We start from the raw sequence: 15,612 nt of genomic DNA, 5'->3' as shown, positions 1-15,612 counted from the left end.
TGATTTACATTTTTAAATGCTTTGACAACTGGAGTATTGATTCCAGTAATGATTCATAACTCCACCTATGAGTCTACTTTGCCATAATAGTTAGTGCTCAGTCTTAGTATGCCCCTCCCCTCTGCGCTGTCTTGTGTGAGGAGTGTGTGTCCAGTGTCCAGTGCTCTGTGGAAGTATTGAGACAAAGAGAAACATGCATTATTAAAGAGCGCTCAGTGCCATCCATTACAGCACATGCATTATACAGAGACCTGATCCTCCAGCCTGATCCGGCCGCTGACCAGTGTACAGCGGACACAGCAAATCACAGCCACGAGAGTGTGTGTGTGTGTGTGTGTGTGTGTGTGTGTGTGTGTGTGTGGTGTGTGTGTGCGTGTGTAGTAAAGGCAGGCTTATCAAGTACTGTCAATATCTACATTCACAATACAATAACTTGGCTTTTTTGAGCATAAAATATACTCTTTGGGGAGTTTAAAGGAACTGTATGTAAGACTTGGATTTTAAATTTCATAAACCTGCACAGATACAGTGTACAGTTAAAGGGCCAAATTACACAAATTGGATTTAAGCAGAGTTTAGTCAGACTAGAGCAGGCATGCCCAAACTATGGTCCGTGGGCCAAATGCGGCCCTCAGACAAATTTTTCTTGGCCCTCAGGCTTCCATGTGAATTTGCTCAAATTACCTTGCATCAATTAAAAAATAACTTTTTACTGCAAGTTTTTTTAAAATCTACCTTGATAAAGCTAATATGTAATATTTATTGTGTGGTTTTAAGGATCTTAGCATGAATAAAGTCTGATGGCTCATTCTAATGTGTGTAATATGCACATATTTCAATTATTCACTGTATTGAGCACCAGTCTACGGCCCTTGATCAGCCCTCTGCTTTGTCTGTGTTTACATATGTGGCCCTTGATGAAAAAAGTTTGAACACCCTGGACTAGAGAGAGTTGAGACTTGACTTGATAAAATGGATGAAGACTTGGGACTCGACTTGGACTTGAAGGTCAATGAGTTGGGACGTGACTTGGACTTGAGGCCTCTGACTTGAGGAGACTTGATGCTTCTAAAAATATATGTTTAGAAAATACTTTTCTCTTCACAGTTGATAAATGTGGTGCTGAATCTTACAAGAACAAACTGGAACATGCCCCTCCCATTTCTCTGTTTGTTACTTTGGCTTTAACTGAAGTACTGTGATGTTGTATCCTTAAATGTACTACGGTAATATACAGTGCAATACAGTAATATTTAGTACAATACAGTAAAACAGAGGGAACAACACAGAGCATGATCCTTCCATTTCAGTGCAGACTACATGACAAAATAACTGTCATTAAACACTTTTAAATCTGAATTCTTTCTGTTCTGACTGTAATGATTCACACTAAAATCTTGTCAAGACAAAAAAAGGAAACATTTGCATTTCTATAACTATATAAATAGTCATATAGAATTACACCATGACATTTAAGTACAATTTAGTTTAAAATTCATATAAATAACAAAAATCTAAGCTAGGGTTTAAAGACTTGAAGCTCAAAGCAAGCAACTTGGACTTGACTTGTACTCATGGGCCAGTGCCTCGAGACTTAACTCGGACTTTCCTGTCTTTGACTTGGGACTTGACTCAGACTTGAGGTCAAAGACTTGAGACTTACTTGAGACTCGCAAAACAACAACTTGGTCCCACCTTTGGTTGTTATCTCCTCAAAAACATATCTGGAGTTGTGTTTAGTTTCATTCACACAGGTTTGCGTAATCCTTCATTATTATTAGTCATCTTGTGATGTCATGAAATGGTAGTTTTCAAGTTACAGCTACTTTTTAGTTCAGTAGAGATTGGCAAATCCAACTTTGAAATCATTCAAATGATTCTGGTGAAGATGTATACAGTTTAAAAACACAGTGAAACACTTCCTTAATTACCACATGATATAACAAGGTGAAATTGTGCTTTATGTTTGAGAGAAGAAGTCAGCCTAAATATGCAGGGTTTGTGTGTTAAACATGAAACAAAACACAACTCCAGGTCTGTTTGTGATGAGGAAACAACGTTATTAGATCAGAAAATAGCGCAACATGGGCCCTCCTGGTCATTCTTAATAAACTACAATCTTTTTTCAGGCTTTATTTTTGGATTTATGCTGTAGTGTTATTCTAATCTTTAAAGAATTGAGATTTTAAAAAAGCTGATATGATGTACAGCTTTGATCCGAGTGGACATACAGTATATTTAAGAAAAACTTGCACGGCTCTGTTTCAAAGTGTCTCATGGTCGGATAGCGGCAGCCATCAGTGCCTCTCATTTCACAGCACAAGACTTTGGACAAACAAACTGTCACTATGATAAAAGAAAGGCCTTCGCACAGGGGCAGGTGGATTTAACACAGACTCATCTCCCCCCACGGAGCTGACAGCAGAAGGGCAGACGGGGAGAAGGACAATGTACAGGGCTGCTGATGGTCGCTATGGGGACAGTGGGATCTAAGGCCGGACATAATGATGCATGGAGTTTTGGTACAGTACAATGTAAGTTTGATTTAGTTAGTTACGTACAAGTTTAGAGTTTCGCCAGTTTGTAGTAATTAGTGAGTAAGTAGTGAAATTAATATTACCGTATCATGACAGTATCATACCAGGACTAAACCAGGACTAAACCAGGACTAAACCAGGACTGAACCAGGACTAAACCAGGATTAAACCAGGACTGAACCAGGACTAAACCAGGTCTAAACCAGGACTAAACCAGGACTAAACCAGAGCTGAATCCGGACTGAACCAGGACTAAACCAGGTCTAAACCAGGACTAAACCAGAGCTGAATCCGGACTGAACCAGGACTAAACCAGGTCTAAACCAGGACTAAACCAGGACAAATCTTGGACTAGAACTTGGAATCTAGAACCACCCCTAAGAGAAAACCAAATCCTTTTGCCCATGGTCACCCGACGGTCTACACAGGTGCGTCTCCCCCGTTTCACCGCTGCTGATATCGCGGTGATTTTAGCGAATTTGTATGAAGAAAAATGAAAAAAACACCACTTCAATTCAGGTTAAAAAAACATTGTAATGCGCATTACGGACATTTGTACCAAGTAAAATATTAAATTTTTTCCCCTGCAAAAAGCAATGCATTAGAGTAATTTGTTACTTTTATAACATGTTACTCCCAACACTGGTTATAGTTATATAGTTATAGTCAAAACTGTTCCCTCTGTAAGGTTTTGCTTTGTTTTTTGACCCAAGAAAACAAAGCAAAAGCAAAGCATTAATCACACTTTTCTGAGTGACAACTCCTGCCCCAGTGGAGTTATTTTGAGTTCCACCCCCCTCTCCTCTCTGGCCCGGTCCCAGCTCACTCACCTCCATCGTGGTCAGGTTGCATGTGTGCGTCCCGGCGAACCATCCGTCTGTGGAGCACTGGTCAATATCCACATCCTGCAGGTTAATGTCCACACGCACCACGCCTCTGCAACACACAAGCACCAGCAGGTCAGGTTTCACTCAGTTACAACACGCACAAGTACGGTACACTTACACTTATGTGGACTACACTCTACACACGTTTTCATTTGTCTTCTTTATTTTCATGATTATATAGCACTTATTTTACCAGATATTTGGCATTTTTTGTCCTAACAACATGAAAATTGGCACTGCACACACCCATCCCATTAGGATGGCACCCTTCAAATCTGAGATCGGTCGGATGAACGGTTCGAGAGTTATGTGTGGAACAGACAAACAAACACACATTAATAGATAGATTATACACTGCAGATTCTCACTGAAGGCATCAAAACAATGAATGATACATATGGGATGCTGTAAACAAAAAATAAACCCAATATAAATTAGAACCGTGACAATGTACAGCGGTAAAGTGAAAACCATTTCTGAAGACTTCATCAAAAATGTCATTGAGAGAAAGCTAAGATTTTGCAGCTCTGTCAACAAAGCAAAAGGTGGATACTTTGAGCATCTGAATCTAAAATATAAACAACATATATTTTATTTCATATATTTAGGGAAGCCGACGGTGGTCAAATGCACCGCAGTGGCGTTAGAGAAAAGAGCTTCCAGTACAGAAACAATGCAAATTTACAAACTCAAACACAAATTTAAATGAGGTACAAAGAAACAAAGACAAATGAGTCATCATCGAATGCGCCGCAAATAGAGAAACGCTGCAAAAAGCACAAAATGAAAAACCAAGAAAACACCAGCAAACGAAAAATGCTGCATAAAGAGTCACCACAACAGAAGTGCTCCAAACCTGCAGGGGGCGCTCTCAGTGTAACAGCTCAATGTTTGTTACAGTAATGTGTTTTTTATTTGATTATATTCATATACTGTGTTTATAAATAATATAAATCTCACTGTACAATGCGGAACATCATGTGCCGTTTATTTTATTTAATCACAGCAGACTTTACAAGGCGACACATTCATATGTCAATTAACTGTAATAATAATTTGTTCCCGCTGTAGTTTATGGTCAGTTGGCCGTTCTTGTTTACAACATGCAAACTCCACACAGAAAGAGCCCACACGGCTCTTAGGGCTTAACAATTTATAAAAAATATAGTTAATTGCAGTCTTTCTAACAAGCATTGCAATTGCGATTAGATTTACAATGTTTTAAAGGTGCACTGCATAACTTGGGTGCTTGTTTCCATGGTGATTTTATTACTTTGCAAATATATACATTTATTCCAAACTCAACAGTATTAATTTAACAGGTTTTCAGTTCACATTTTGTTTAGTTCACATTTTCGTTCTGAGATGTATTCAGTGATAGGACGACAGGGTTACTCCTGCCGCAATTTCATTGGCTGCAACAGAGTGATGTCATTAGTGGAGCCAGGAGCCTACACACTCTTGATGTTAATTACATTTCCAGAAGAATTGACAAATGACTGACAAATGAACTGACAAACCAATACAAGAACCACATTTCAGAACAGGCGTGAGCGAAGACGCTGCACCAAACTTTGAAAAACTTTTCAAAAGGAATTTACCTGGCTTCATCTTCAATTAAACTAGCCTTATAATCAGTCGCTGTGGAAAAAGAGCAACTATCACCACAAGTGCACCTCCCAAACGGAGCCCTATTCGTGCACTGTGCAGTCGGACTCTACTGACAATATTCCATGGAAAAATATACGGACATGCCCTCACAAATATCTCATCACCAACAAGCAAAGAGAAATCTGCTACAAACTTCTACATCGCTGTTATCCACTAAAGAATCATCTCAGAACAATGCGCACAAACTGTACATTTTGCAAACTGAAAAATGAAACCAACACTCACTTATTTGGGACCTGCCCAGACTGTGTGTGTTTAGTGGGATTAGCTGATAATGTCCCCACCAAAGCTGAGAACAAAACTACGCTCTTGATATTAATTACACTTCCAGAAGAACTGACAAATGAAATGACACATTTCAGAACATGTTCTAAACTGCAAATTACGGTACTTCAACAATTTTAACCTTTGTGATTTGCTCACTACGCCCATTCAAATTGCAATTTCGATTTGATTGCGATTAATCTTGCAGCCCTATAGGAATTGAACATGTGACCTTGTTGCTTTGCTCCTCTAACTTGTGCTTTTAGCTCATGTTATAAATTATCTTGTGGGCTAATCTTCCAACTAGTTCTGATCAAGTTTCTGGCTTAAGATTGTGAAGTTGGATGCCCAGTCGCCCACTGCTCTGACACCGCCACACTGGTAGAAAGGTGGGTCAAATGCAAGGACAATAAAGTCTATAAATAACATTAATAATAGCTAGTTATATTCCCAATGCTGTAGCACCAGTGAACCCCCTCAGTCTGACCCCAGCCCACATAACAGTCCGGCCAGTAAGAAAGTCAAACTGCCTCAAGGAAAACATTTTTATAAGTTCAGAAAATCTATACTTAAGACTACTGCACAACTTTATGGACCTGAACTTCCCTCCCACGTCGCCATATTATCGCTAACTATAAAGCAGGATTATAAGAATGAGTCCTCAAGGAACTAGAATTATGAGGCTTTGTGAAAATAAGTGATTTTAAAGATTTTTATTTCCAGTTTTATAACTTAGAATGGGACGAAAATGTGCTATTTCTCACTAGAGATGAGATGATTCACAATTCGATATGGCTGTTGATTTTGGAGTCCAGATTTTTGTTAAATTAAGATTATTCCTTACCTTAAAAAAGAAAATATACCATTAACACTAAATAAAAAAAAATTTTTAAAATTAAATCATTGTTATTAATGTGTAGAACTTTTATTTGCATGAACAATAAACTGTAACATTTTGAGTTTTATTACTGTAGATATCTGAAATAAATGACTTATAATGAAAATAAATAACTTCCTGAATTAAATAAAAGATAAAATAGGTTGCCAGTTTTTTAAATTAAACTAAAGTAGACTTATAGCAATTGGTCACTATGGATAAATGTACAATTTTTAGTATTACTAAGAATGTTTGGATTATCTGGTGCCCCCAGCTGGTACTTGTGGGAAGTGAAGAATTTTGAAATTACAAAATAGCAGCGTGGCTATTATCAACAGATGTTTAGGTGAACAGCCTTTAAGGGACAAGGGAGTGTTTGAGACGTGTGGAGACATTTTTTTTTAAGTATTCGATCCAGTTCTTGTATTTTCAGAAGTCGCTGAGGCTAGGCTAGTGCAATGAGCGTAGATAGCCTGCCACTAAAAACAGTCTTACCCACTCCACAAAACACCCGAAGCAAAAGAGTTATAACGCCAGACTGTCATTGTGAACATCTGTGTCGATAGAATAATTTTAGAAGTAAAACCAACCTTGCATCCTGATAGAATAGATCTTGGCAGACTGGCATATTGGCGGACTGATATATGAGAAAATAGTCCCTCAACAACAAAGGTTAGTTTTATTTCAAATATTATTCTTTTGACACAGACATTCACATCAACAGTCTGGTGTAATAATAGATTTGCTTCAGGAGCTTTGTGGAGTGCATCTCTGTTCGTAAATTGAAGAATAAGAAGTAGAATCTTTTAATTTAGCATTAGTGATCTAAACATGTGTGAAGGGTGAAAACGAAATACAAAACAGATATTAACAGCACATTTTCAGGAGCCAGTGATCAATATAAGCATTCATGGTCCTGTTTAGATGTTTGATTTAAAGAGACATTTTTAATAGCACAAACCAGTTCACCTGTTGTAGCTTTCTGGTCAGATTGTGTCAAAAGAATGTGCAGATTAAAGCCAAATAGCACATGTGACAAAATAGTGCCTTGAATTAGTATCACATCCCAAGGGAAGATTAATAGCATCAGTATCAATATCATCTTTAATTTTTACAATCACCGATGACATCCAAAATACCCAAAATATCCCCTTATTTCCCCCATACCTACGTGTAGACTGTATGTGTCTCAGAACATGCCAGCTCCAACAGCAGTGCTCTTCTTCTGCTGCTCTAATAACACAGTGTCTCTTACTTGCTGTTAAATACATACTCTGAGCATTATCCAATTACAGCAGAACCATAAGAACAGAATGTGATCTCCTCTGGCTCTCTGGGCTTTAGCATTCATGCCAGGCTCACATATGGTCCCAGAGACACTGCTACAGCGCTACAGTACAGCTCTCAACATGGTACTGCACTGTGGTACTTTAACAGTTTTACCTCCTACAAACCAAAGACATGCACGCGTCTGGAGAGGTGCTGAGTCTATTCATAATGTTTGAAGGACAAATTTGTACTAAGGATAAGGTTACATAAGTACAATGATTTCAAATTTGAATGGTCATATTAAAAAAATACCTCTGTCTGATCTGAAGAGTCACTACCTAAACCCCAGAACCTGCAGCCAGTCATAGATCAGAGCTAGTGCAGCCTCTACAGCTCAGGGAGGGAATTCTGGAGGTTCTGAGCTTTCACATGAGGCCTGTCCATAAACTAAGAATGAGACAAACTTGGATGTGTCCTCTATCTGCAGGTGAAGGTACTAACCCATGTTAATTTGTGATTATAGTAAATGTTTTAAACCATTAAAAGCACAGGCTACACACTCCCGTTAATGTGTAAACTCTACTAGAACTTTTCTTCCTTGCCATAGACTTTAAAAAACACCTATTATGCATTGTAGTGGCTTTATAAACTTCAACTCTGTTTCCAGTGAGCCATTTAGGCATTGGAGCTCCCTCTGTCAGCAACAGACACGAACAATAAAAAGCAAACAACTGAAGTCTTCATCGTCCATGAATGCAATACTAATAGAGTCATGTAGTCCTTGTGAATACAATTTGACTATAGAAAGAGTCTGGTGATGGATTATGACTTTAAAAACTGCAGGAGAAGTCAGTAGTTTTTAGCCAGGCTGGTGCCACCTAGTGCCTCCGCTTAATTGCATTTCTCTCCAGCGACTAGGTCAGGAATTAAAATACACTAGCCCATTTGCGGACTCATCCATCACCCTGGCCGAAGTCACTGAGGTGGTTGGCAAGCTCCTTGGTGGCAAGGCTCCGGGGTTGGATGAGATCCGTCCTGAGTATCTTAAGTCTCTGGATGTTGTGGGGCTGTCTTGGCTGACACGCCTCTTCAACATCGCGTGGCGGTCGGGGACAGTACCTCTGGACTGGCAAACCGGGGTGGTGGTCCCTCTGTATAAGAAGGGGACCGGAGGGTGTGTTCCAACTATAGGGGGATCACACTTCTCAGCCTTCCGGTAAGGTCTATGCCAGGGTACTGGAGAGGAGAATCCGGCCGATAGTCGAACCTCGGATTCAGGAGGAGCAGTGTGGTTTTCGTCCTGGCCGTGGAACACTGGACCAGCTCTACACTCTCCATCGGGTGCTCGAGGGTTCATGGGAGTTTGCCCAACCAGTCCACATGTGTTTTGTGGATCTGGAGAAGGCATTCGACCGTGTCCCTCGTGGTGTCCTGTGGGGGTGCTCTGGGAGTATGGGGTCCGGGGCCCTTTGCTAAGGGCTGTCCGGTCCCTGTATGACCGGAGCAGGAGCTGTGTTCGCATTGCCGGCAGTAAGTCAGACCTGTTCCCGGTGCATGTTGGACTCCGCCAGGGCTGCCCTTTGTCACCGGTTCTGTTCATTGTGTTTATGGACAGAATTTCTAGGCGCAGTCAGGGGCCGGAGGGGGTCCGGTTTGGGGACCACAGGATTTCATCTCTGCTGTTTGCGGACGATGTTGTCCTGTTGGCTTCATCGAACCAGGACCTGCAATGTGCACTGGGCGGTTTGCAGCCGAGTGTGAAGCGGCTGGGATGAAGATCAGCTCTTCCAAGTCCGAGGCCATGGTTCTCGACCGGAAAAAGGTGGCTTGCCCTCTCCGGGTGGGTGGGGAGTCTTTGCCTCAAGTGGAGGAGTTCAAGTATCTCGGGGTCTTGTTCACGAGTGAGGGAAGGACGGAACGTGAGATTGACAGGCGGATCGGTGCAGCTTCGGCAGTGATGCGGTCGCTGTATCGGACCGTTGTGGTGAAGAGGGAGCTGAGTCGAAAGGCGAAGCTCTCGATTTACCGGTCAGTCTTCGTTCCTACTCTCACCTATGGTCATGAGCTCTGGGTAGTGACCGAAAGGACGAGATCGCGGATACAAGCGCTCGAAATGAGTTTCCTCCGCAGGGTGGCTGGGCGCTCCCTTAGAGATAGGGTGAGGAGCTCAGTCACACGGGAGGAGCTCGGAGTAGAGCCGCTGCTCCTCCACGTCGAGAGGAGCCAGTTGAGGTGGCTCGGGCATCTGTTCCGGATGCCTCCTGGGCGCCTCCCTCGGGAGGTGTTCCGGGCATGTCCCGCCGGGAGGAGGCCCCGGGGAAGACCCAGGACACGCTGGAGGGACTATGTCTCTCGGCTGGCCTGGGAACGCCTCGGGGTCCCCCCGGAGGAGCTGGAGGACGTGTCTGGGGTGAAGGAAGTCTGGGAGTCCCTGCTTAGGCTGCTCCCCCCGCGACCCGGCCCCGGATAAGCGGACGAAAATGGATGGATGGATAGCCCATTTGCAAAAACCCAGGAAGTCTCAGCGAAGAGCCATACATTCTGTGTTGTCAACGATTCCCAAGATCGAGGATTTAAAGCCAGAACAAAGAGAATGTTTGGTGAATTTTATCAAGGGTTAAGACGTTATTGCCCTTCTTCCTACAGGATTTGGGAAAAGCTTAAAATACCAGTTAACCTCGTTAGCAGCGCATTACATACGTCATGACCAAATAGCAGCGATTGGTTAAATTAAAAAAGTACCCTCCTACCGTTGAGCAAACGAATCTTAACACTATAATATCAGACGGTTTTTACAAAGTGAAACCAGCTGATAAATCAGGCTAAGTAGCTTTACCTGTGATGCTCCAATCCAGGCAAAATTCCAACAGATTATATTTGAGTGCTCAAAGAAGACCAAATTGGATTCAAGAATTATTGAAAAAACTCTGAATGAAGCAATGTATGTTTTTGATGGGGGTAAGACAACAAAATACAGCAGTTGAAAGGTCACAAAAGGCAATTCTACATGATATTTGTACAATATTCTATTAATATTTTAAAAATCCATTATCAAACCATCCCCACTACCAAAAATTCTATATTGTGCAAGCCTGTTACGCAAGCCCTATTGTTGAACTCTACTTCAACTATACCATTTTTACATCACACGTACACCATCTTTTCCCCGTCCTGCCTGTGCAAATAGAGCAGTACTAATACACAGACAACATAAACAACATGGTGTTCCTTTGTAGCTCGGAACATTAGCCGCGAGCTAATTCCACATGCCCCAGTGAGCCCGGGCAGCACTTCGCCGCTCCGTGCCCAGGCGCTGAGCTCGTACCCTGGGCTGTCCTTGGAGAGAGGCTGGGCTCATGGAACAATGGCCCATGTGAGAAGCAGGGAGCGGCACACAGCAGGTCTATTCTGTGACGGGAGTACTTCTGTTAGGATAGGTTCTAGCTACAGGGCACGGGGGTGAGTGGTTTTATGAAAAGTGGAGAGTAAAGAAGAGTAAGAAAGAGTAAAGCATAAGAAATTACACTTAAGTTTAAAAAAAAGATGTAATATAAATAAATACTGGGGTGAGAAGTAACTAATACTCAAGTTACTGTAATTGCGTAGATTTCTTGGTGTAACTATACTTGATTGAACTATAGTTGATTTTAAATACTTACTAGTATCACAAAAGTTTTGAAAAGAGCTTATAAATTTATCGCGGCGAATAATTAGGATGCTCAGAATCCGTAACTGAGGAATAACTTTAGACCACTGCATACAGTTTTGAATTCACTAGTTTTGTTTTTCACATTTTTAAGAAAGTAAAAACTATATACTTCACTTTACTTCAATTTACTTTTAAACAGCAATACAAAAATTTCTTTAATATTGAATTAATGTATCTACTACTATGTCGTAGGCGTGGTATAGTGAGCCTCAAACTAAAGAGTCACTCATTTTGTCTCCATGTACTCAGATCATAGTTATAGCTGGTTATAACAGGTAAGGCATCCAGCATGTAAAAAGCATCTCCCAATTCACTACTGTGGAAACTAAAGATTGACTGATATGGGCTTTTGTCATGGCCAATGTTGATACCAGTAGTTTAGAATCCAAAGAAACTGATGATATTTTTTGGGCCGATAAGGAAAATTCTGCAATTCAAATTTACTACAAACCACAGCCCTTTTTTACCATAAAACTTTTATATGAGAAAGCAGGGTAGTTACCTCTCATCACACTAAAATGCTCAAATAAATGTATGTGTATTAGGCTAAAACAGAATGCTGGAAGTATATTGGTAGGTCTGTCACGATAATTACTATATTGATTATTGTTTATACAGTATACAGTATGATAGATGGAACAATAATTTTTTGGGGTCAATATTTATCGTGAGTATATTTTCTATGTACGTAGAGGAGAACTTTTTGTTATATTTTTTACTATATGGACTGAACTTATGACTTATGTTAATTTGAGGGCCCTTCATTAAGTTATTTTCTGATCTATGTTATAATCTATGTCTGTTGGCTCCTTATCACAAACAGACCTGGAGTTGTGTTTTGTTTCATTCACACATGTTTAACACACAAATCCTGCAGATTTAGGCTGAGTTTTTCTCTCAAATGGAAAACAGTGTTCCACCTTGTGATGTCATGTGGTAATACAGGACATGCTCCACTGTGTTTTTAAACATGCCATACCAGCTTGTCAAAGCCTGATCCAGTCAGATCTCAGAAGCTCAGCAGGGCCGGGCCTGGTTAGTACTTGGATGGGAGACCAGTGGGAAAATCAGATGCCACAGTGGGACGCCAGTGGCAAAACTGCTGTTGTGTCCTTAAGCAAGGCTACATTTCCTAGTATGAAAGTGGTGTGTGTGTGCATGAGTGTTGGTGGTGGTCAGAAGGGCCAATGCCACAGATTGACAGTCTCGCTTCCGTCAGTCTGCCCCAGGGCAGCTGTGGCTACAGTGGTAGCTTACCACCACTGAATGTGGAGTGAATGAACAATGAACTGTAAAGCGCTTTGGGTGTATTGAAAGGCGCTATATAAAAGCAATGATTAACTAATTAATTAAACTTCATACACCTTCACTAGAATCAAAGAATGGTTTCAGCCCTGGAAGTTCCAATCTCCACTGCACAGATAAAAACTAGCTGCTAACTTGAAAATTGCTCCTTCATGACATCACAAGGTGGAACAGAGCATTTTAAGCTTTGGAGATACAGTCTAACAATAAAGAGTTACTGAAACACATGTGAATGAAACAAAACACAACTCCACGTATGTTTTTGAGGGGATGACAATATTATAACATGACTTAAAGCTCACAAGAATCTACTTTGCTTAATACAGTAACTGACAATACTCTACATGAAGGTTAGTTTTTGTGGGGGAATCCTATGTTAGGGTGTAATAACGTTTAATATTATCCGTTATCATATATAGTTACATCAACAATATGCCATAGTTCAAAATTAGTTGTGACAGGCCTTTATATGGGTCTATCTCTAGTGAAAACCTCATTTGAGTAAAACTAAATTCAGAATACAAATGTACCATAACTGTTATCATATTTATAAGAGCCATTTATCATTCTTTGCCTGACACTGCCTTCAATAATGTAAAAACGAGACAAAAGATGAGTGATGGGTTGACTCTGGGTCGGGCCACAGTAGAGTTGCACTTGTGTTAATATGGAAATGAGCATATAAGTGAGAGCCATACATCTGTCCATATCATAAGTGTCAGGCATGTCAGTGAGGTGTCGTTATGTTATATTATAAATGTAACATGAGGGAGGGGTCAGCATGGTGTACTGCATTATAACTGCAAAGTGGTGAGCCTCAGGGGGAATTACAAGTGAAAATTGTAGAAACAAATATGTTAATTTAGAAAAGTGACAATGTAATAAAATAATAAAAATGTATAAAAATGATAAATAATCATACAGTTCTGGAAAAAATATCTAAACAGACAAAACTAAATTAAATAAAACCATAAAATATCACACAGGACAAACCCAAGTCTACAAAATGACTTAAAGGGCCAATATTACTCTATTTTCTGATCTCTGTTATCATATTTCTTCATCAAAACCTACCCAGAGTTGTGTTTTGTTTCATTCACACATGTTTATCACACAAATCCTTCTCTTGAACTGAAAACGCGTTGTTCCACCTTGTGATGTCATGTGGTTATACAGGAACTGCTCCAGTCTGTTTTTAATGTCCATACATCTACCTTAGAATCATTAGGGTAATTTCAGCCCAGGAGTTGCCAATCTCAACTGAACTAAAGGTAAAAGGTAACTTGAAAACTACCACTTCATGACATCCCAAGGTGGAACGGAGCATTTTGAACTTTGGAGATGCTGACAGACTAATAATAAAAAAAAATACTCAAACATGAATGAAACAAAACACAACTCACAAGAGATAATTTCAAGAAATATTCCTATAACCAAGTGTTTACCAAGATTACAATTTATAAAACTAGGATTGATCACTAATCAATAGCAGCAACACAAAGTTTGTCAGACTTTTCTAGTGGGGTGTCTTCCACCTGCTTGTCTCCATGGCGATGTTATTGCTTTGTCTGGAATGTTCCTGAAGTTGTCTATTATGCATGTTGTTTTTACTGCTCAAAACTACACTGAAAAACATGCATTCTTCCTATGTTATTAGTAGTTTTTTTTTTCAAACCAAGGGTTTGTGTTCATCCCTGACAGTTTGGACTGCTCACTAGTGGTTTTCCTCAGAGTGGACACATGATGTTGCTGTGACGTATATGGTCACCTGATTTAAACAGGTTTTGGTGCCGTATTCCTACCAGTGGAAGCAGGACAACAGCACCATCTGTAGTTCCACTTAGTCAAGACAGTATCCCAGGTGTGTGAGAGTAAAAAATCCCCCTCGTCCTGGTTTATCATCCCGTGGACACTTTTGAGAAAAAAGAATCTAGTAACATAAATTTGGAAGACCAAATGAACCTCATTGGACTATGCATTGTTCCTGTGAGTATAAGCTCGCTTCTCCATAGATCTGCCTTGCAACTTGACCTGGTAAAGCCACCCTCTTATCTCATTAATGCTATAGTATACAGTATAATGCCGTAATATGGATCATTACAGGGAAAGCAATAGCGTATCCATGGAAACAAGCACGTGACATGCAGTATCAAAAGTTACATACACCTTTAAAAATGTAAATACCCATTTAAATTGTCAAAATAAACTTAACAAAATCAAATTTTAAACATGATATAATGTTAAAATGCAAAAGGCAAAACTGACAAGTGTGTGTTCTATTGAAAATTAAGTATTATTATATTGTGATATTGATTCTTGCAATATTACTGTGTTAACTACAGACTACAACTGAGATGAAAGCTGTCTCTAAACCTGGATTTTACTAGAACTAAACCAGGACCAAACCAGATCTACATCAGGCTCAAAACAGGACCAAACCATACGTGTCAACAGCCTATATTAACATACATTTATCTAATCTACAGCCTTATTCTAACAACACTAGCTGACTTCCTTAGCATCTGGACGGCTGATAGTTTGGCGCTTGGTGCTCGGTGCTGACATTTCCAGGCTGAGGTGTGATATTGACAGACCCCCTGGTGAGCGGAGGAGTCCCCATGACGACAGCAGCCACAGTGCCTCCAGAGCTGTTAACCCTTCACATGCACAACCAGCGCCATGTTAGTTAACGTGCACTTACAGTCAAAGCAAAGAGCAGCACAATCAAGTGAGGTTTAATAAAGGCAAAATGTACAGCAAATAACACTCGAGACTGACTGATAAGGGTTTTGTCATGACTGATACTGAGACTGATTGTTTAGAATCCAAAGCAAATGATAGTCGATGTTTTTTGGCAAGATATGCAAGGTCGATTTTGATTATTTTAACCAAATTACGAGTTTAAATGTCTACAAACTGAGCTGTGTAGTCACGCTTTGGGCAGTGTCCTCTTCACCTTACATTTTCAAATAAAGTTTTATGCAGATTCTTTAGGGCATGTGTTTGGCCTTCACAATGATTTAAGGCCGATATAAAACTTAGGTAAAAAGGTTAAATATGATGCATTACTCTGAGAAAAGTTTGAATAATTTA

The 15,612-nt window shown here is 40.2% G+C and overlaps 1 protein-coding gene across 1 annotated transcript in view; it reads right to left on the bottom strand.

Annotated features, from left to right (window-relative positions):
• gpr158a (G protein-coupled receptor 158a) overlaps window positions 1-15,612 on the bottom strand; it is a 108,268-nt gene that overhangs the window by 77,739 nt on the left and 14,917 nt on the right. The window contains exon 3 of the mRNA XM_055150829.1: window positions 3,368-3,473. Coding sequence (XP_055006804.1) covers window positions 3,368-3,473 — 106 coding nt within the window. The remainder of the gene's footprint in view (window positions 1-3,367; window positions 3,474-15,612) is intronic.

The sequence above is a fragment of the Boleophthalmus pectinirostris genome, unplaced genomic scaffold (genome assembly GCF_026225935.1).
Source record: "Boleophthalmus pectinirostris isolate CB_2022bp ecotype Guang Dong unplaced genomic scaffold, ASM2622593v1 HiC_scaffold_15, whole genome shotgun sequence".
NCBI classification, from domain to species: domain Eukaryota; kingdom Metazoa; phylum Chordata; class Actinopteri; order Gobiiformes; family Gobiidae; genus Boleophthalmus; species Boleophthalmus pectinirostris.
This window is presented reverse-complemented; position numbering and strand designations above follow the sequence as displayed.